Genomic DNA, 20,787 nt, shown 5'->3' with positions numbered 1-20,787 from the left:
GAAATCACAAACTCGAAACGAGCGAAAAACAACGCCCAACGAGCTTGACGGGCATTAAGTCGTTTGGCAGAACGGATGTACTCAAGGTTCTTATGGTCTGTCCAAACGACAAAAGGAACGGTCGCCCCCTCCAACCACTGTCGCCATTCGCCTAGGGCTAAGCGGATGGCGAGCAGTTCACGGTTACCCACATCATAGTTGCGCTCAGATGGCGACAGGCGATGAGAAAAATAAGCGCAAGGATGAACCTTATCGTCAGACTGGAAGCGCTGGGATAGAATGGCTCCCACGCCTACCTCTGAAGCGTCAACCTCGACAATGAATTGTCTAGTGACGTCAGGAGTAACGAGGATAGGAGCGGACGTAAAACGTTCTTTTAGAAGATCAAAAGCTCCCTGGGCGGAACCGGACCACTTAAAACACGTCTTGACAGAAGTAAGAGCTGTGAGAGGGGCAGCAACTTGACCGAAATTACGAATGAAACGCCGATAGAAATTAGCGAAACCTAAAAGCGCTGCAACTCGACACGTGACCTTGGAACGGGCCAATCACTGACAGCTTGGACCTTAGCGGAATCCATCTGAATGCCTTCAGCGGAAATAACGGAACCGAGAAAAGTAACGGAGGAGACATGAAAAGAGCACTTCTCAGCCTTAACGTAGAGACAATTCTCTAAAAGGCGCTGTAGAACACGTCGAACGTGCTGAACATGAATCTCGAGTGACGGAGAAAAAATCAGGATATCGTCAAGATAGACAAAAACAAAAATGTTCAGCATGTCTCTCAGAACATCATTAACTAATGCCTGAAAAACAGCTGGCGCATTGGCGAGACCGAACGGCAGAACCCGGTACTCAAAATGCCCTAACGGAGTGTTAAACGCCGTTTTCCACTCGTCCCCCTCTCTGATGCGCACGAGATGGTAAGCGTTACGAAGGTCCAACTTAGTAAAGCACCTGGCTCCCTGCAGAATCTCGAAGGCTGATGACATAAGGGGAAGCGGATAACGATTCTTAACCGTTATGTCATTCAGCCCTCGATAATCCACGCAGGGGCGCAGAGTACCGTCCTTCTTCTTAACAAAAAGAACCCCGCCCCGGCCGGAGAAGAAGAAGGCACTATGGTACCGGCGTCAAGAGACACAGACAAATAATCCTCGAAGAGCTTACGAGAGCCTTCGGGAGCCGACCGAAGACCGTGCGCAGATCATGATATTCCTCCGGCACTCCTGTCAAATCGCCAGGTTCCTCCTGAGAAGTAGGGACAGAAGAAACGGGAGGGATGGCAGACATTAAACACTTCACATGACAAGAAACGTTCCAGGATAGGATAGAATTACTAGACCAATTAATAGAAGGATTATGACATACTAGCCAGGGATGACCCAAAACAACAGGTGTAAACGGTGAACGGAAAATCAAAAAAGAAATAGTCTCACTGTGGTTACCAGATACTGTGAGGGTTAAAGGTAGTGTCTCAAATCTGATACTGGGAAGATGACTACCATCTAAGGCGAACATGGGCGTAGGCTTATCTAACTCTCTGAAAGGAATGTCATGTTTCCGAACCCATGCTTCGTCCATGAAACAACCCTCAGCCCCAGAGTCTATCAAGGCACTACATGTAGCACCCGAACCGGTCCAGCGTAGGTGGACCGACAAAGTAGTACAGGACCTTGATGGAGAGACTTGAGTAGTTGCGCTCACCTGTAGCCTTCCGCTTACAGATGAGCTCTGGCTTTTACTGGACATGAATTAACAAAATGTCCAGCAACTCCGCAATAGAGGCACAGGCGGTTGGTGATCCTCCGTTCCCTCTCCTTATTCGAGATGCGAATCCCTCCCAGCTGCATGGGCTCAGTCTCAAAGCCAGAGGAGGGAGATGGTTGCGATGCGGAGCAGGGAAACACCGTTGATGCGAGCTCTCTTCCACGAGCCCGGTGACGAAGATCTACCCGTCGTTCTATGCGGATGGCGAGAGCAATCAAAGAGTCCACATCTGAAGGAACCTCCCGGGAGAGAATCTCATCCTTAACCACTGCGTGGAGTCCCTCCAGAAAACGAGCGAGCAGCGCCGGCTCGTTCCACTCACTAGAGGCAGCAAGAGTGCGAAACTCAATGGAATAATCCGTTATGGACCGTTCACCTTGGCATAAGGAAGCCAGGGCCCTAGAAGCCTCCCCACCAAAAACTGAACGGTCAAAAACCCGAATCATCTCCTCTTTAAAGTTCTGGAATTTGTTAGAGCAATCAGCCCTTGCCTCCCAGATAGCTGTGCCCCATTCTCGAGCCCGGCCAGTAAGGAGTGAAATGACGTAAGCAACCCGAGCTCTCTCTCTAGAGTATGTGTTGGGTTGGAGAGAGAACACAATCTCACACTGCGTGAGAAAGGAGCGGCACTCAGTGGGCTGCCCGGAGTAGCAAGGTGGGTTATTAACCCTAGGTTCTGGAGGCTCGGCAGGCCAGGAAGTAACAGGTGGCACGAGACGTAGACTCTGGAACTGTCCAGAGAGGTCGGAAACCTGAGCGGCCAGGTTCTCCACGGCATGGCGAGCAGCGGACAATTCCTGCTCGTGTCTGCCGAGCATGGCTCCTTGGATCTCGACGGCAGTGTAACGAGCGTCTGAAGTCGCTGGGTCCATTCCTTGGTCGGTTCCTTCTGTCATGCAGGTGAAAGAGGACCCAAAAGCGACTTAACAGAAACAGAGTTTATTTAAGTCCAAACAGGGAATAACAGAAATCCTCTAGACTTGTAGAGGGGAAATAACTGGAGAAGCGGCCACAGACTGCAGGTCGCTTCGGGTAGGCGCAGGCCGTAGTCGACAGAGACACCTGCTCACACGCAGCATCTGATGAAGGCAAAAAAAACACGACAGGACAGGGCGATACACAATCACAGCAAAAACACGACAGGACAGGGCGAAACGCAATCACAGCATGGTGAATACAATACAAGGAACCGACGGGACAGGAACGGATCACAAAGGAATAAATAGGGACTTTAATCAGGGGGAAAGGATCGGGAACAGGTGTGGGAAGACTAAATGATGATTAGGGGAATAGGAACAGCTGGGAGCAGGAACGGAACGATAGAGAGAAGAGAGAGCGAGAGAGTGAGAGAGGGAGGGGGAGAGAGAGGGATAGAAGGAGGGAAAGAACCAAATAAGACCAGCAGAGGGAAACGAATAGCATGGGGAGCACAGGGACAAGACATGATAATAAATGACAAACATGACATATAGGCCTACCGCTGGCCAATCAGATAGCTCAGATCACCGTGTCTGCACAGTCTGTGGTTTCCTTGAGCCATAGACTGTGAAAAGAACCCTAGAACGCGGTTGATACTGTGTGATGTTTAAAACCATAGAAAGAGACTCGGGCGAATACAGCAAAGAGCTGCTGTTTTTATGAGTAAGTTTATGTTTAAGTTGTTATTCAGCATTAACAACACTTTGTTCAACACTTTTATAAACCATAAAATGCACGTTCTCCCTACTTCCACTCACCCTACAACCATTACTGCAGCTGTAATGAATGAGTATTGCAAAGTGTTCCAATAAGCTTCCATTGTTATTATTAGCTGAATGTAGTTTTTAATAAAGGAATATTTCACTTTTTCTGGTCATGGTAGTAACAACATGAATTGGTGCATGAGGCAGAAATAATGCAGTGTGACTTGAGTTTCGCCACCAGCTGGAAGACTGTCTCCCCTTTTCTCAGCGGAGGGAGGGAGATCGGAGGGAGGGAGAGCGGAGGGAGGGAGAGCAGAGGGAGGGAGAGCAGAGGGAGGGAGAGCGGAGGGAGGGAGAGCAGAGGGAGGGAGAGCTGAGGGCGAGAGAACAGAGGGAGGGAGAGTGGAGGGAGGGAGAGCGGAGGGACAGAGAGCGGAGGGAGGGAGAGCGAAGGGAGGGAGAGCGGAGGGAGGGAGAGCGGAGGGAGGGAGAGCGGAGGGACAGAGAGCGGAGGGAGGGAGAGCGGAGGGAGGGAGAGCGGAGGGAGGGAGAGTGGAGGGACGGTGAGTCGGGTGAGAGGCAGCCTCACCACTGCTCCTCCCTCCCCTCAGATTGACCATCAGATGCAGGCCATCCCAAACAATATTAAGCTCACTCAGCTGTCCCTCACAAGTAATACAACAAATTATATATTACCAGTGTGATCATATACCTACATTGTTTAAATATAATTTCTAATTGGTCTGAGCAAAATAACATTGGCAGGGCAATTCAAGCATAGCCAATATGTAAGTGATAAATGCAGACATTGTGTGCATTACCTTGGAAATAATGGACTGGTCTGTAACCAGTATATGCAGTGGTAATGTATTGGGCCTATAGCCTACTGCATAAACCTCATTACTACAGAACTGTGTTTAATTGGTTAATGTTGCATAGGCTTACGCTTTTAAGCCATGTTTTTAAAAATCTGAGCAGCAGATCTCAGCTTGAATATTGACTCAGAAAGTGATCTTGATCTTGAATCAGAAAAGGTTGGTGACCACTGCTCTACTCCATCGTGATAGACAGACACAGTCTCACACCTCTCCATCTCTCTCAATTTCAATTTAAGGGCCTTTATTGGCATGGGAAACAAATGTTTACATTGCTAAAGCAAGTGAACTAGGTAATAAACAAAAGTCAAATTAACAATAAAAACTGACAGTAAACCAGACACTCACAGAAGTTATGTGCAAATTATGTGCAAGTAATACAAAGGGAAAATAAATAAACAGAAATATTGATTGTATTTACAATGGTGTTTGTTCTTCACTAGTTGCCCCTTTCTTGTGGCAACAAGTCACAAATCATGCTGCTGTGATGGCACACTGTGGTATTTCTGTTATGCAGGTGAATGAGGACCCAAAAGCGACTTAACAGAAACAGAGTTTATTCCAGTCTTTAACAAAAAACGATAATCCTGGATACTATCACAGGTAATGTCCAAACAGGAAAACTGAAACCCTCTAGTCAGTAGAGGGGAACAACAGGAGATGCGACCACAGACTGCAGGTCGCTTCGGGAAGCAGGCCGCAGGCCGTAGCGCAGGCCGTAGCTGATATAGACACCCGCTCACACGCAGCATCTGAAGAAGGCAAAAACACGACAGGACGGAACAAGGACACAGTACAGCAAACAAGGATCCGACAACGACAGAAGCGAAAACAGAGAGAGAAATAGGGACTTAATCAGAGGGCAAAATAGGGAACAGGTGTGAAAGAGTAAATGAGGTAGTTAGGAGAATGAGGAACAGCTGGGAGCAGGAACGGAACGATAGAGAGAGAGAGAGAGAGAGAGAGAGAGAGAGAGAGAGAGAGAGAGAGAGAGAGAGAGAGAGAGAGAGAGAGAGAGGGAGGGGGAGAGAGAGGGATAGAAAGAGGGAAAGAACCTAATAAGACCAGCAGAGGGAAACGAATAGAAGAGGAAGCACAGGGACAAGACATGACAATCTATGACAAAACATGACAATTTCACCCAGTAGATACAGGAGTTTATCAAATTTGTATTTGTTTTTGAATTCTTTGTGGATCTGTGTAATCTGAGGGAAATATGTGTCTCTAATATGGTCATACATTTGGCAGGAGGTTAGGAAGTGCAGCTCAGTTTCCACCTCATTTTGTGGGCAGTGTGTACATAGCCTGTCTTCTCTAAAGAGCCAGGTCTGCCTATGGCGGCGTTTCTCAATTATAGGATTCCAGTTTGCTAATTTTTTTTATAATTCTTTCCAATGTGTCAAGTAATTATCTTTTAGTTTTCTCGATATCTGGTTTTGTCTAATTGTGTTGCTGTCCTGGGGCTCTGTGGGGTCTGTTTGTGAGCAGAGCCCCAGGACCAGCTTTGCTTAGGGACTCTTCTCCAGGTTCATCTCTCTGTAGGTGATGGCTTTGTTATGGAAGGTTTGGGAATTGCTTCCTTTTAGGTGGTTGTAGAATTGAACAGCTCTTTTCTGGATTTTGATAATTAGCAGGTTTCAGCCTCATTCTGCTCTGCATGCATTATTTTGTATTTTACCTTGTACACAGAGGATATTTTTGTAGAATTCTGCATGCGGAGTCTCAATTTGGTGTTTGTCCCCTTTTGTGAATTTTTGGTTGGTGAGCTGACCCCAGACCTCACAACCGTAAAGGGCAATGGGTTCTGTAACTGATTCAATTATTTTTAGCCAGATCCTCATTGGTATGTCAAGTTTTATGTTCCTTTTGATGGCATAGAAGGCCCTTGCCTTGTCTCTCAGGTCATTCACAGCTTTGTGGAAGTTACCTGTGGCGTTGATGTTTAGGCCGAGGTATGTATAGATGTTTGTGTGCTCTATGGCAACGGTATCTAGATGGAATTTGTGTTCGTGGTCCTGGCAATTGGACCTTTTTTGAAACACTATTATTTTAGTCTTACTGAGTTGTACTGTCAGGGCCCAGGTCTGACATAATCTGTCCAGAAGATCTAGGTTCTGCTGTAGGCCCTCCTTGGTTGGGGACAGAAGCACCAGATCATCAGTAAACAGTAGACATATTTGACTTCATATTCTAGTAGGGTGAGGTCGGGTGCTGCCGACTCTTCTAGTACCCTCTCCAATTCGTTGATATATATGTTGAAGAGGTTGGGTCTTAAACTGCATCCCTGTCTCACCCACGGCCCGTGGAAAGAAATGTGTGTTTTTTTTACAATTTAAACTGCATACTTGTTGTTTGTGTACATGGATTTTATAAGGTTGTATGTTTTTCCCCCAAGACCACTTTCCATCAGTTTGTATAGCAGATACTCATTCCAAATTGAGTCAAAGGCTTTTTTAAATTCAACAAAGCATGAGAAGACTTTGCCTTGGTTTTGGTATGTTTGTTTATCAATTAGGGTGTGCAGGGTGAATACGTGGTCTGTTGTACAGTAATTTGGTAAAAAGCCAATTTGACAATTGCTCAGTACATTATTTTCACTGAGGAAATGAATGAGTCTGCTGTTAATGATAATGCAGAGGATTTTCCCAAGGTTGCTGTTGACGCATATCCCACGGTAGTTATTGGTGTCAAATTTGTCTCCATTTTTGTAGATTGGGGTGATCAGTCCTTGCTTCCAAATATTGGGAAAGATGCCAGAGCCAAGGATGATGTTGAAGAGTTTAAGTGTAGCCAATTGGAATTTGTGGTCTGTATTTTGTATAATTTCTTTGAGGATACCATCAACACCACAGGTCTTTTTGTGTTGGAGGATTTGTATGTTGTCCTCTAGTTCATTCAATGTATTTGGAAAATCCAGTGGATTTCGGTAGTCTTTAATAGTTGACTCAAAGATTTGTATTTGATCATGTATATGTTTTTATCTGTTTGTTCTTTGTTATAGGGCCAAAAAGATTGAAGAGGTGGTTTACCCATATATCTCCATTTTGGATAGATAACTATTTGTGTTGTTTTTGTTTAGTGTTTTCCAATATTCCCAGAAGTGGTTTGAGTCTATGGATTTTTCAATTACATAGAGCTGATTTCTGACCTGCTATTCCTTCTTTTTCCATAGTTTATGGATTCACCATAGTGAAGGTGTAGGCTCAGGTTTTCTGGGTCTCTATGTTTTTGATTGAACAGGTTTCTCAATTTCTTTCTTAGGTTTTTGCATTCTTCAACAAACCATTTGTCATTGTTGTTCATTTCTTTGGACTTCCGTTTGAAATATTTAGATTTGATAGGGAAGCTGAGAGGTCAAATATACTGTTTAGGTTTTCTGCTGCCAAGTTTACACCTTCACTATTACAGTGGAACATTTTGTCCTAGAAGTTGTCTGAAAGAGATTGATTTGTTGTTTCCTAATTGTTTTTTGGTAGGTTTCCACACTACTTTCCTTCCAGCTATAGCATTTCTTAATATGGGTGTGAGGTTCTTGTCTAGTTCTGACATTTAGGTTGCCACAGACTAGTACATGTCCCTGGGCCTGGAAATGATTGATTTTCCCCTCCAGGATGGAGAAGCTGTCTTCATTAACATATGGGGATTATAGTGGGGGGATGTAGGTAGCACACAGAGGACATTTTTCTCTGCTGAGATCATTTATTTTTTCATTTGTAGCCAAATGTAAAATGTTCCTGTTTTGATTTATTTAATTATTTATTTAGTAAGGTCTGCTAGCAAAGCCCCTGAGTCTCTTCTTTGTTTCACACCCCTCTCTCTCTCTTCCCCTCCCTCCCTCCTCCCTTCCTCCCTTCCAGGGACAGAACTGTGAGATATCCATCAACGCCTGCATCAGTTTCCCCTGTGCCAATGGAGGGACCTGCCACGTGATCCCAGGCCAAGAGGACCAGTTCAGGTACCCACTACTCTCTCCACACACCACACAGAGAGGCCGTCTGAAATGGCACACTATTCCCTATATAGTGGGGCAGACAGAGGAGTAACATGCAGGCAGCAGTGTTGTTCCAAGTGTGTGAGTGACTCTGTGAGAACCCATGGTCCATGCTGGTGTTGTTCCTCATCAGGCTTGGGGCCAGACTACTGCCACACTCTCCTCTCTTTCATTGTTCACTGTTCGGCCTTTAAACACCAATCAACCAACCCTAGCTGTCTGTCTCATCAATGATCCACATGTGGGATCTCTCCTCAGCCTTTTGATATAGCAGATTAAGGCCTTACAGCATGACCTCACTACAAAGCCTGTATCTGTTCTAGCTATGCACCGACACAAAGGTTCATCTCCTTGAGTCACTATGATGTCACTCTTTCCAGGGGTCGCAACCTTGAGGCCTCTTACAGGAGCTTTGTATATCCCCTCTCTATTTACAGCCCCCAGTCAGTCCCTCTGGAGAACTGCTAAAGGGCATCACAATCGCTCATCTGCTCAGGGTCATGTTGAATCAGAAGCTGCTGGCCTTCAAAGAACAACAGGCGTTTGATAAAGCTACTCATCTCACTAGTGACGCTTATCTCTCCTTGCTCTGCTGAGAGCCTACCCACCACGCCGCACCCATGATGCCAACCCTGTGCCACCCGTCCCGCACAGCCAGGCCAGCTAGGGAAGGCGGGCATAACAGACAAGAGAGAGAGTGACAGAGCTAGTGTGATGCCAGAGTTAAGCGGTCTACCGATTCCACACGACATTTAGTTATTAAAGCTTGATGAATGCTCTTCCACATAGGATCTTACAGGGACACACGTCTAATTGGAGTTATTGAATTCACAGACAGACCTGATTACATTACATTTCAAATGTCACTGGAGTTCTACCCTTGTTGTTATTCAAATTGAAGTGCAGGTCTTAGGCTTTCAAAGGGCATTAGTCCTTAATAGATGGGCCAGGGCCACAGAGCAGAGGGCATCTGGAGCGTGAATTTGAAGTGAAGTGGAATGAAACCCAGTACACTTCCATGTCTCTGGCAGTGTCCTAAGTAACTATCTGTGACTGCTATCCTGTCTCTCTCCTCCCAAGCTGTACATGTCCTCCTGGGTACGAGGGTCTGCAGTGTGAGGTGAATCCTGATGATTGTGAGGACAATGACTGTGAGAACAACTCTACCTGTGTGGACAGCATAAACAACTATACCTGCTTCTGCCCCCCAAACTTCATAGGTATGATACACATTTTATCAAAATATCGAATAGACATGCAGACAAATGAATTCATGCAGAGAGTGGAATAATAGCCTACTACTAGCCTCATAATTTAAAAAAAATACATTGATGTTATTTGGCAGGTCACAGATCACAGAACTATGTTATGATAGTTTAATACACTTCTTATCCTATACACTTATACACTTCCTATGTTACTGTAATACACTATTTATGTTACTGATATACACTTCTTATGCTTGTCGTGTCTTTGGCTATGCCGGATTAAGTGATATGACATGCTATTCTATAAAATATTCTGTAATTAATATTACTTGATTAAGCTAATCAGGTAACTAATTAACTAGAAAGTCCGGGCACCACGAAATAATGTTTATAGAGCTATTATCTTCTGAATAAACTCTTAAAGACCTGGTAGTCTTTTACCTCAATAGCAGTCAATATTTAATCGTCACTTTATTTAGTCTCAACTGAAGTTGTAAATTCTTGGTTATCTTCACGAACCCTGGCTAACAAGTTGAATCAGCAATACAACATTTGGTTTAATTATTTATTTACTAAATACCTAAATAATCACACAGAATTACATCGAAACAGAATGAATCATACATCGATTACAAATGATGTCATAAAGGAAAATGTCCCTGGTGGACGGAGCAGATATGACGGCTGGTTACACAGAGAAAGGGGGTTGGATTTTGAATGAAAGAGCGGGAAGACTGAGTAACAAAGGGAGAAGCTATGCTATTGTAAATACAGTATCTTATGCATTCTAAATTACCGCCCATTTGAACAAGGAAAATGCAATAAATATTTACTCTGAGCTGCGCTTCGGTAGCTTGGTCTTAGATAGTAGGCCGGGTTGCCCAACAGGGATCTCTTGTCCTTTGAAGAATGTCTCTGGTGGTAAACTGAATACTTGGTAGTACCGTCGTCATGTGGTACACAGATACTCTGTCCGTCCTCTCCTAGCCCACGTCTACAGTTGCTGCGCTAATGCAATGGCTAGTATCAATGGAGGTATCACTTCTTTAGTGAATAAGGGTTCAAAGTTCATACCAAGTTGCCATGCTATATGCTCATGCTATATTCTGGCTGGTATAGTCGAAATTCGTCACCTTCACATTGAAATTCAATGCTAAATTTGTTAGGTTCTCCAAGGTTGGCTTAGTTCTGTAGGTGGTCTTTGTCCTTTCAACGTAGGGACCTCAAGTCCACACGTCCTTGGAACAGACAGTGACATTTTCGTCAAGGGGCATATATAGGATTGGGAGAGAGGGCCGTGTTTCGTAGTTTATAACCCATGTCTGTTCACTTGGGCGGTGTCTCTGAGTGAGCAGAGTTTCTCGATGATAAACCGTTCTCTCATTTAACAAGCTAAAACTTACATTCAATCTTTTCACAAATAGTTTATTATTTAAACATTTAAATTGCACAACAATTCCATGTGAATCTGATAACTAGAACGTGTCGACTTTCCAAGATACAGTTTATGTCGTCCGATTATCAGTAATCATGTCTCAGACGCCAACCGAACTGACATCATATTAATTTAGTACCAACATATAATTTCAACTGGTTGGATTTCTGAAATTTGGTTCCGTTCACCACCTTATGATGTTCCCAGAATCTCTATGTTAACAAAGGGATTTTTCAAGAGTCAACTCTATAGAGTAGAGAGAGAGAAACGGGGGGGGGGGGGTATTTATGGGGGTCATAAACCCCCATCAAGCCAACATCATGACATACTACTTTAATACACTTCTTATGTTACTGTAATATAATTATTATGTTACTGTAATACACTTCTTATGTTACTGTAATATAATTATTATGTTACTGTAATACACTTATTATGTTACTGTAATACACTTCTTATGTTGCTGTAATACACTTCTTATGTTGCTGTAATACACTTCTTATGTTAGTGTAATACACTTATTTTGTTACTGTAATACACTTCTTATGTTGCTGTAATATACTTCTTAACCTACTGTAATGCACTTCTTATGTTACTGTAATACACTTCTTAACCTACTGTAATACACTTCTTATGTTACTGTAATACACTTCTTAACCTACTGTAATACACTTCTTATGTTACTGTAATACACTTCTTAACCTACTGTATGTAATACACTTCTTATGTTACTGTAATACACTTCTTAACCTACTGTATGTAATACACTTCTTATGTTACTGTAATACACTTCTTAACCTACTGTATGTAATACACTTCTTATGTTACTGTAATACACTTCTTATGTTACTGTAATACACTTCTTAACCTACTGTATGTAATACACTTCTTATGTTACTGTAATACACTTCTTAACCTACTGTATGTAATACACTTCTTATGTTACTGTAATACACTTCTTAACCTACTGTAATACACTTCTTATGTTACTGTAATACACTTCTTAACCTACTGCAATACACTTCTTATGTTACTGTAATACACTTCTTATGTTACTGTAATACACTTCTTATGTTACTGTAATAAACTTCTTAACCTACTGTAATACACTTCTTATGTTACTTTAATACACTTCTTAACCTACTGCAATACACTTATTATCAACTCATGCTGTTATATTGCCCACCATAAAAAATGATGCAACCACAGAAAGATAAAGGATAGCTTCAACATAGACAAAATCCTAAATTCTAAAACTGCACCTAAATAAACCAAATAATGTGTTTTTTTCTGCTAGTCTAAAATGGACAGTTTTTCTGAATTGATCTGAAACTGCTCTTTGGAATGACAATACAATCACGTCGGAGCAAAGAGCCAAAGAGCAAAACAAAATCGCAAGTTGCTGCCCTGCTGCTGCCCTGCAGCTGCCCTACAGCCCTGCAGAGTCCAGTGAGTTCAGCCCAAGCACAGTGCAGTTCTGAGTGAAACCAGCCAGTATTGGTGAGAGACTGGCCAGGCTCTCTCTGCAGTGAGCATGTGGGGCAGCAGCTGCGGGCATCTCCTCAGTCAGGCATCATGGGCAGTCGCCACCATCACCTGCCCGTCACAAGGAAGCAGCTGCTCCACGCGCACCAACCCTGTCATTACCACCGCATGCCTTGTAGGCCTGGCCGTGCCACGAACTTCCCAGGCCCAGCCTCCCCTGGGACCAGAGCACAGAACACAGAGGGTCTATGGTCTAATGGGGCTAGAGGCTGGCAGCCAGTAGAGTGACACCCTGCCAGCCAGCCTGCCACACACAGCTAACCCCCCAGTGTGGGCGTGTGGGCATGTGGGCCCCTGGGCCAGCGGCTTGCAGCTCACACGGCCATGTGAAGAAGCGGTCACAGGCCGGCTCCGGGGGAAGTCCACAGGCTAACCCAGCAATTAGACGTCTGTGTGCTCCAGAGACAAATCTAAGACTGTGACTACATGGTGTAGACTAGAGGGCCTGTGGACATGGACCATTGGACTAGAGAGAGAAAGCATCTTGCTGGCCTGTAGACCAGGACCATTAGACTAGAGAGAGAAAGCATCTTGCTGGCCTGTAGACCAGGAACATTAGTCTAGAGAGAGAAAGTATCTTGTTGGCCTGTGGACCAGGACCATTAGACCCTGGGAACATTATGTTAAGGAGGGAGGGAGGAGGATGAGGGAGATGATGGGGAATTCGATAGGTAGCTTTCCAATTGGCCGGTTGGTTGACCCTCTACTGTGTGAGATGACCAGCCTCTCTTCTCCTTTGCTGCCAATATGAGCTATCTTGACCTCTGTTCTCTCAGCTCTCTGAGTGACAGGGCAGAACTTCCCTCAGTGGGTGGACATTGTGTGTGTGTGTGTGTGTGTGTGTGTGTGTGTGTGTGTGTGTGTGTGTGTGTGTGTGTGTGTGTGTGTGTGTGTGTGTGTGTGTGTGTGTGTGTGTGTGTGTGTGTGTGTGTGTGTGTGTGTGTGTGTGTGTGTGTGTGTGTGTGTGTGTGTGTGTGTTACATGTGGTGCCTCCATCTGGGTTAAGTGGTCTGGACCCTCCTGGTTATCAGGACCATGAGACATCTATAAACCTTCCACTCTCTCTTTCTTCCTTTACAAGCTGACAGATCTGACATGGGAAAAGGTCAGTCTCTTTCTTCCTTTACAAGCTGACAGATCTGACATAGGAAAAGGTCATTCTCTTTCATCCTTTACAAGCTGACCGATCTGACATAGGAAAAGGTCATTCTCTTTCTTCCTTTACAAGCTGACCGATCTGACATAGGAAAAGGTCAGTCTCTTTCTTCCTTTACAAGCTGACCGATCTGACATAGGAAAAGGTCAGTCTCTTTCTTCCTTTACAAGCTGACAGATCTGACATCAGTCTCTTTCTTCCTTTACAATCTGACAGATCTGACATGGGAAAAGGTCAGTCTCTTTCTTCCTTTACAAGCTGACAGATCTGACATCAGTCTCTTTCTTCCTTTACAAGCTGACAGGTCTGACATGGGAAAAGATCAGTCTCTTTCTTCCTTTACAAGCTGACAGATCGGACATCAGTCTCTTTCTTCCTTTACGAGCTGACAGATCTGACATCAGTCTCTTTCTTCCTTTACAAGCTGACCGATCTGACATCAGTCTCTTTCTTCCTTTACAAGCTGACCGATCTGACATCAATCTCTTTCTTCCTTTACGAGCTGACAGATCTGACATCAGTCTCTTTCTTCCTTTACGAGCTGACAGATCTGACATCAGTCTCTTTCTTCCTTTACGAGCTGACAGATCTGACATCAGTCTCTTTCTTCCTTTACAAGCTGACCGATCTGACATCAGTCTCTTTCTTCCTTTACAAGCTGACCGATCTGACATCAATCTCTTTCTTCCTTTATGAGCTGACAGATCTGACATCAGTCTCTTTCTTCCTTTACGAGCTGACAGATCTGACATCAGTCTCTTTCTTCCTTTACGAGCTGACAGATCTGACATCAGTCTCTTTCTTCCTTTACAAGCTGACCGATCTGACATCAGTCTCTTTCTTCCTTTACGAGCTGACAGATCTGACATCAGTCTCTTTCTTCCTTTACAAGCTGACCGATCTGACATCAGTCTCTTTCTTCCTTTACGAGCTGACCGATCTGACATGGGAAAAGGTCAGTCTCTTTCTCTCTACCCACCTTCTCTGTATTTCTCCTTATGTTATTTTCCCCCTGTAAAACAGAACTACTGCTAACTAGATGGGAAATTATTTATTTTTCATATCGAATACGATACATATTGATTCTCATTTAGCCAATGACTTTCAGGTCTTTGCACCAATCGAAACCAGAACCAGGCTTGAGCAGTGAGAACAGGCAGACTCAGACATGCACCATAGAATCAAATTGGAGTGGATTTCCCCTGTAACGCAGCGGGCTGTTGGGGATGCTGGGATATGGGCAGGCTTCTCCAAGGCTCCACCATGAGGTTGCAGGATGAGAGAGAGGCAGAGGAAACAGACCTGGCAGTAGAGGGAGGGAGGGAGGGAGGGAGGGAGGGAGGGAGGGAGGGAGGGAGGGAGGGAGGGAGGGAGGGAGGGAGGGAGGGAGGGAGGGAGGGAGGGAGGGAGGGAGGGAGGGAGGGAGGGTAAAGCAGTGGAGGAGAGGCCTGTGCTGTGAAATCCTGGATGAGCCCCAGCCACCCCACTGTTAGAGGAGCAGATCTAGCCAAGCAGGTGGACAGAGACAGAGGGTTTATTGAACTGGCCAGGCAGTGATTTAGTGGATTCCAATGGGGCCTTGCCTGGGCAGGTAAAGCCCTGTATTCCGTGCAGATTACAGCACAATATAATACATGTGTTTCAACCCCCAACCCCCACTCTATGGGAGAGTGGAGCAGGCCGGCAGTATAAACATGACCCAACTGTTGAATGCTGAGAAAGCCATGATGGTGCTTCAGGGAGCCATCATAATACAATGGGACAAATCACAAAACACTCAACATTACACACTATCCCAGGCTCATATATATACATTGCACTAGAATAATCGCACAATAAGGCACTAAGTCAAATCATGACAGACGTTAGCTAGTATTATGTATGTCGGAAAATGACGTTTCAGGCCATGAACTCACCATCTCTCTGTTCTCTATTATCTTGTGTGTGTGTGTGTGTGTGTGTGTGTGTGTGTGTGTGTGTGTGTGTGTGTGTGTGTGTGTGTGTGTGTGTGTGTGTGTGTGTGTGTGTGTGTGTGTGTGTGTGTGTGTGTGTGTGTGTGTGTGTGTGTGTGTGTGTGTGTGTGTGTGTGTGTGTGTGTGTGTGTGTGTGTGTGTGTGTTCCCAGGGGATCTATGTGAGGAGGGAGTGGACCCCTGTATGCAAGGCTTTGACCCCTGCCAGCATGACTCCAAGTGCCTCCCCCTCACCAAAGGCTACAGGTGAGTGACATGCAGCTCTCAGATGGGGGGCGAGACTACAAAAGGTCAGAAGTCACCAGAGGCAGCCCACAGGAAGTGACCTGTCATCAGGACAACCTGTTCTGTTCTGTTCCTCCAACATGTTTATGTCCTGTTCTGTTCCTCCAACATGTTAATATCCTGTTATTTTATGAGGAAAACAAACTCTAGTGTACGTGACTGTGCTGTTTAAAAGCACACTACTGCAGTAGAACTGCAGTTTTTCTATGTTAGAAAGAGCAAGGGAGTGGGTTTAAGGTAGTAAAGTGAGTTCAGTTGCAGAAAGAAGAACTGTTCAGCGCCAGTTGTTAAGAGTACATTTATATAGTTCAGAAGTTCCCTCTCAGGAAATAAAAGTGATTGGATTTTAATAACATGCTCAGAGAGAATTGAAATTGAATTGAATTGAGAAAGAGAGAGTAGAGAGAGAGAGAGAGAGAGAGAAAGAGAGAGAATGTTGGAGGGAGAGAAAGAGAGCGAGAGAGAGCAAGAGAGGGGGAGAGAGAGAGAGAGAGAGAGAGAGAGAGAGAGAGAGAGAGAGAGAAGCGAGAGATAGAGAGAGAGGGGGGGAGAAAGAGTTGGGGAGAGAGAGGGAATGAGAGAGGGAGAGGGAGTGGGAGAGAGAGAGGGAGCGAGCGAGAGAGGGAGTGAGATTTAGAGAGAGGGGGAGAGGGGAGAGAGAAAGAGACTGTTTCCATTGTAACATTGTACCTCTTTATTTCCTGTGTCAGGTGTGAGTGCCTACCAGGCTATGTAGGCGAGCACTGTGAGCAGGACTACAACGACTGTCTGGAGAACAAGTGTCAGCATGGGGCCGAGTGTGTGGACGCTGTCAATGGATACACCTGTGTGTGTAGAGAGGGCTTCAGGTGAGTCCACACACAGCACAGACACACACGCACAGGCTGATCTTACTGCAAAGGCTGACGTAGGCTCAGTGCCGCAACAGCATCAGGCCAGCTGCAGAGCACACACACACACTCAGATCACACACACACACACACACACACACACACCAGACTGTGAGGAGCTACAGATGGTGCTTTATTATTCTCCACTTGGCTGTCTAGTCTGAGGCGTGCAGTGCAGGATGGTACAGGGTGGTAAGGGTGATGTGGGGCGGTGTGGAGCAGTGTGGGGTGTTGCTTGGATATGCAGTGCGGGGTGTTGTGGGGTGGTGCAGGGTGGTGCAAGGTGGTGTGGAGTGGTGCGGGGTGTTGCGTTGCAGTGTGGGGTGGTACAGGGTAGTGCGGGGTGGTGTGGAGTGGTGCTGGGTGGTAAGGGTTATGTGGGGCAGTGTGGGGTGTTGCTTGGATGTGCAGAGTGTTGTGCGGTGGTGCAGAGTGGTGCTAGGTGGTGCAGGGTGGTGTACCGTGGTGCTGGGTGCTGTTTGGTGGTGCAGGGTGGTGTGCAGTGGTGCAGAGTGGTGCAGTGTGCTCGGTGGTATTTGGTGGTGCAGAGAGGTGTGGGGTGGTGAAGGGTGGTGCAAGGTGGTATGTGGTGGTGCAGGGTAGTGTGGGGTGGTGCAGGGTGTGTATAATCATGATGGGAGGGACCATGGTGGAGTGTGTGTGGCAGCTTAATTGAGTGTGATATTAACCCACACATCTGTCTCTGTCATCCTGTAGTGGTCTGTTCTGCGAGAATCCTCCCCCTATGATCCTGCTGCAGACCAGCCCATGTGACCAGTCAGAGTGTCAGAACGGAGCCCAGTGTCTAGTGATGGCTGGGGAGCCTGTGTGCCGCTGTCTGCCTGGCTTCGCCGGAAACAAGTGTCACAAGATCATTACCGTCCACCTGCTGGGCAAAGATACCTACCTGGCGCTGTCCAGCGCCAAGATACGCAACTCTGCCCACATCTCCCTACAGGTACTGTACCATCTCTAACCCCTGACTTCTAATCCGTAACACTGCCCACATCTCCCTACAGGTACTGTATAACCTTTCACCCCTCACATCACTGTGGGTTTGTATGTAATGACACCCTATTCCCTATGTAGTTCACTACATTTGACCAGGGCCCAGACCCAGCCCTCATTCACACAGACACAATGACATTGACATCTATCTAGTTAGGGCTGGAATTGTCTTGTTTCAACAGTCACCTTCTATATGATAGCCCTATGAGTCTGAGTAGTCAAGCTGTCTCCCTATAACTCATCATACGTCCCATAACGTCATACTCTACCTCATGCACCATTATCAGAAATGGATGATAGCACTTAAGGTTAATAAGAGAGAGAAAGAACAGTCTCTCCTCAACACCTTGTCTTGGGGATTAAGTAGTGAGTTGTACACACTAGCCCCCATTAACGCAGCACTTAAAGTATAGAATGTAGCACCCTTGGGAAAGATATTAGAGGGATATTTTTCTTAAGAGGATAGCATAAAAAAAACTCTCTCTCTCGACCTGCATCCCATATGGCACCCTATTCCTTATGTGCACTACCTTTGACCAAAGCCCATAGTCTGTACTGCACTACATAGGGACTAGGGTGCCATTTGGAACGCACATTCTATTATTGGAGCCGTCTGGCTCTGAGCTACCACCAGACACCACAGGGACGGTGGGACAGTGACATTATTATAATGTCACCTTTTGTTCACTTAGCATGAATAATGTGGCTTGAGGGGATATGTATTATGGTAATAGAGTGTCGGCATGGCGACCATTATCAGCCCAATCACTGGCAGTGAGTCACGGCCGGCGGATCGCATCTTACCTCCAAATGAGCTGATGTGCTTGTTGGCGAGGGGGCACGCTAATGTTAATTAAAAATACTGAGGTAAAAATAAAACACTTGGTCTTAATCTCTGTGCTAAAGGTGACAGCATGACTTTGAGTATTGTACGTAGCTAGGTGAAGGTAGATACATGGCCATGGAGATGGAGATGGCCCATTGCTAAAGCAGTGTTCAGTTAGTACATTCTGCCACAGTTTTAGACACATTTACATTACATTTAAGTCGTTTAGCAGACGCTCTTATCCAGAGCGACTTACAAATTGGTGCATTCACCTTATGACATCCAGTAGAACAGTCACTTTACAATAGTGCATCTAAATCTTAAAGGGGGGGGGGTGAGAAGGATTACTTATCCTATCCTAGGTATTCCTTAAAGAGGTGGGGTTTCAGGTGTCTCCGGAAGGTGGTGATTGACTCCGCTGTCCTGGCGTCGTGAGGGAGTTTGTTCCACCATTGGGGGGCCAGAGCAGCGAACAGTTTTGACTGGGCTGAGCGGGAACTGTACTTCCTCAGTGGTAGGGAGGCGAGCAGGCCAGAGGTGGATGAACGCAGTGCCCTTGTTTGGGTGTAGGGCCTGATCAGAGCCTGGAGGTACTGAGGTGCCGTTCCCCTCACAGCTCCGTAGGCAAGCACCATGGTCTTGTAGCGGATGCGAGCTTCAACTGGAAGCCAGTGGAGAGAGCGGAGGAGCGGGGTGACGTGAGAGAACTTGGGAAGGTTGAACACCAGACGGGCTGCGGCATTCTGGATGAGTTGTAGGGGTTTAATGGCACAGGCAGGGAGCCCAGCCAACAGCGAGTTGCAGTAATCCAGACGGGAGATGACAAGTGCCTGGATTAGGACCTGCGCCGCTTCCTGTGTGAGGCAGGATCGTACTCTGCGGATGTTGTAGAGCATGAACCTACAGGAACGGGCCACCGCCTTGATGTTAGTTGAGAACGACAGGGTGTTGTCCAGGATCACGCCAAGGTTCTTAGTGCTCTGGGAGGAGGACACAATGGAGTTGTCAACCGTGATGGCGAGATCATGGAACGGGCAGTCCTTCCCCGGGAGGAAGAGCAGCTCCGTCTTGCCGAAGTTCAGCTTGAGGTGGTGATCCGTCATCCACACTGATATGTCTGCCAGACATGCAGAGATGCGATTCGCCACCTGGTCATCAGAAGGGGGAATGGAGAAGATTAATTGTGTGTCGTCTGCATAGCAATGATAGGAGAGACCATGTGAGGTTATGACAGAGCCAAGTGACTTGGTGTATAGCGAGAATAGGAGAGGGCCTAGAACAGAGCCCTGGGGGACACCAGTGGTGAGAGCGCGTGGTGAGGAGACAGATTCTCGCCACGCCACCTGGTAGGAGCGACCTGTCAGGTAGGACGCAATCCAAGCGTGGGCCGCACCGGAGATGCCCAACTCGGAGAGGGTGGAGAGGAGGATCTGATGGTTCACAGTATCGAAGGCAGCCGATAGGTCTAGAAGGATGAGAGCAGAGGAGAGAGAGTTAGCTTTAGCGGTGCGGAGCGCCTCCGTGATACAGAGAAGAGCAGTCTCAGTTGAATGACTAGTCTTGAAACCTGACTGATTTGGATCAAGAAGGTCATTCTGAGAGAGATAGCGGGAGAGCTGACCAAGGACGGCACGTTCAAGGCTTTTGGAGAGAAAAGAAAGAAGGGATACTAGTCTGTAGTTGTTAACATCGGAGGGATCGAGTGTAGGTTTTTTCAGAAGGGGTGCAACTCTCGCTCTCTTGAAGACGGAAGGGACGTAGCCAGCGGTCAGGGATAAGTTGATGAGCGAGGTGAGGTAAGGGAGAAGGTCTCCGGAAATGGTCTGGAGAAGAGAGGAGGGGATAGGGTCGAGCGGGCAGGTTGTTGGGCGGCCGGCCGTCACAAGACGCGAGATTTCATCTGGAGAGAGAGGGGAGAAAGAGGTCAGAGCACAGGGTAGGGCAGTGTGAGCAGAACCAGCGGTGTCGTTTGACTTAGCAAACAGACACGATACATGAAACAACATGGAAAACATAGTTTCAAGTTAAAATAGAAAAGTACAGTTTTCAAATAAAATACACTTTGTATTTTTGTAAGCCACTCTGTTGCATACTATGCAAAGTAACCATCTCCCCATGCCATGTTTTCCATTTCAAATACAGTTA

General features: G+C 46.1%; 1 protein-coding gene across 1 annotated transcript in view; it reads left to right on the top strand.

Moving 5' to 3' along the window:
- LOC124010774 (slit homolog 3 protein-like) overlaps positions 1 to 20,787 on the top strand; it is a 444,233-nt gene that overhangs the window by 382,366 nt on the left and 41,080 nt on the right. Inside the window, exons 28-32 of the mRNA XM_046323430.1 lie at positions 8,184 to 8,281; positions 9,398 to 9,537; positions 15,786 to 15,879; positions 16,629 to 16,766; positions 17,526 to 17,766. Coding sequence (XP_046179386.1) covers positions 8,184 to 8,281; positions 9,398 to 9,537; positions 15,786 to 15,879; positions 16,629 to 16,766; positions 17,526 to 17,766 — 711 coding nt within the window. The remainder of the gene's footprint in view (positions 1 to 8,183; positions 8,282 to 9,397; positions 9,538 to 15,785; positions 15,880 to 16,628; positions 16,767 to 17,525; positions 17,767 to 20,787) is intronic.

The sequence above is a fragment of the Oncorhynchus gorbuscha genome, linkage group LG23 (genome assembly GCF_021184085.1).
Source record: "Oncorhynchus gorbuscha isolate QuinsamMale2020 ecotype Even-year linkage group LG23, OgorEven_v1.0, whole genome shotgun sequence".
NCBI classification, from domain to species: Eukaryota; Metazoa; Chordata; class Actinopteri; order Salmoniformes; family Salmonidae; genus Oncorhynchus; species Oncorhynchus gorbuscha.
This window is presented reverse-complemented; position numbering and strand designations above follow the sequence as displayed.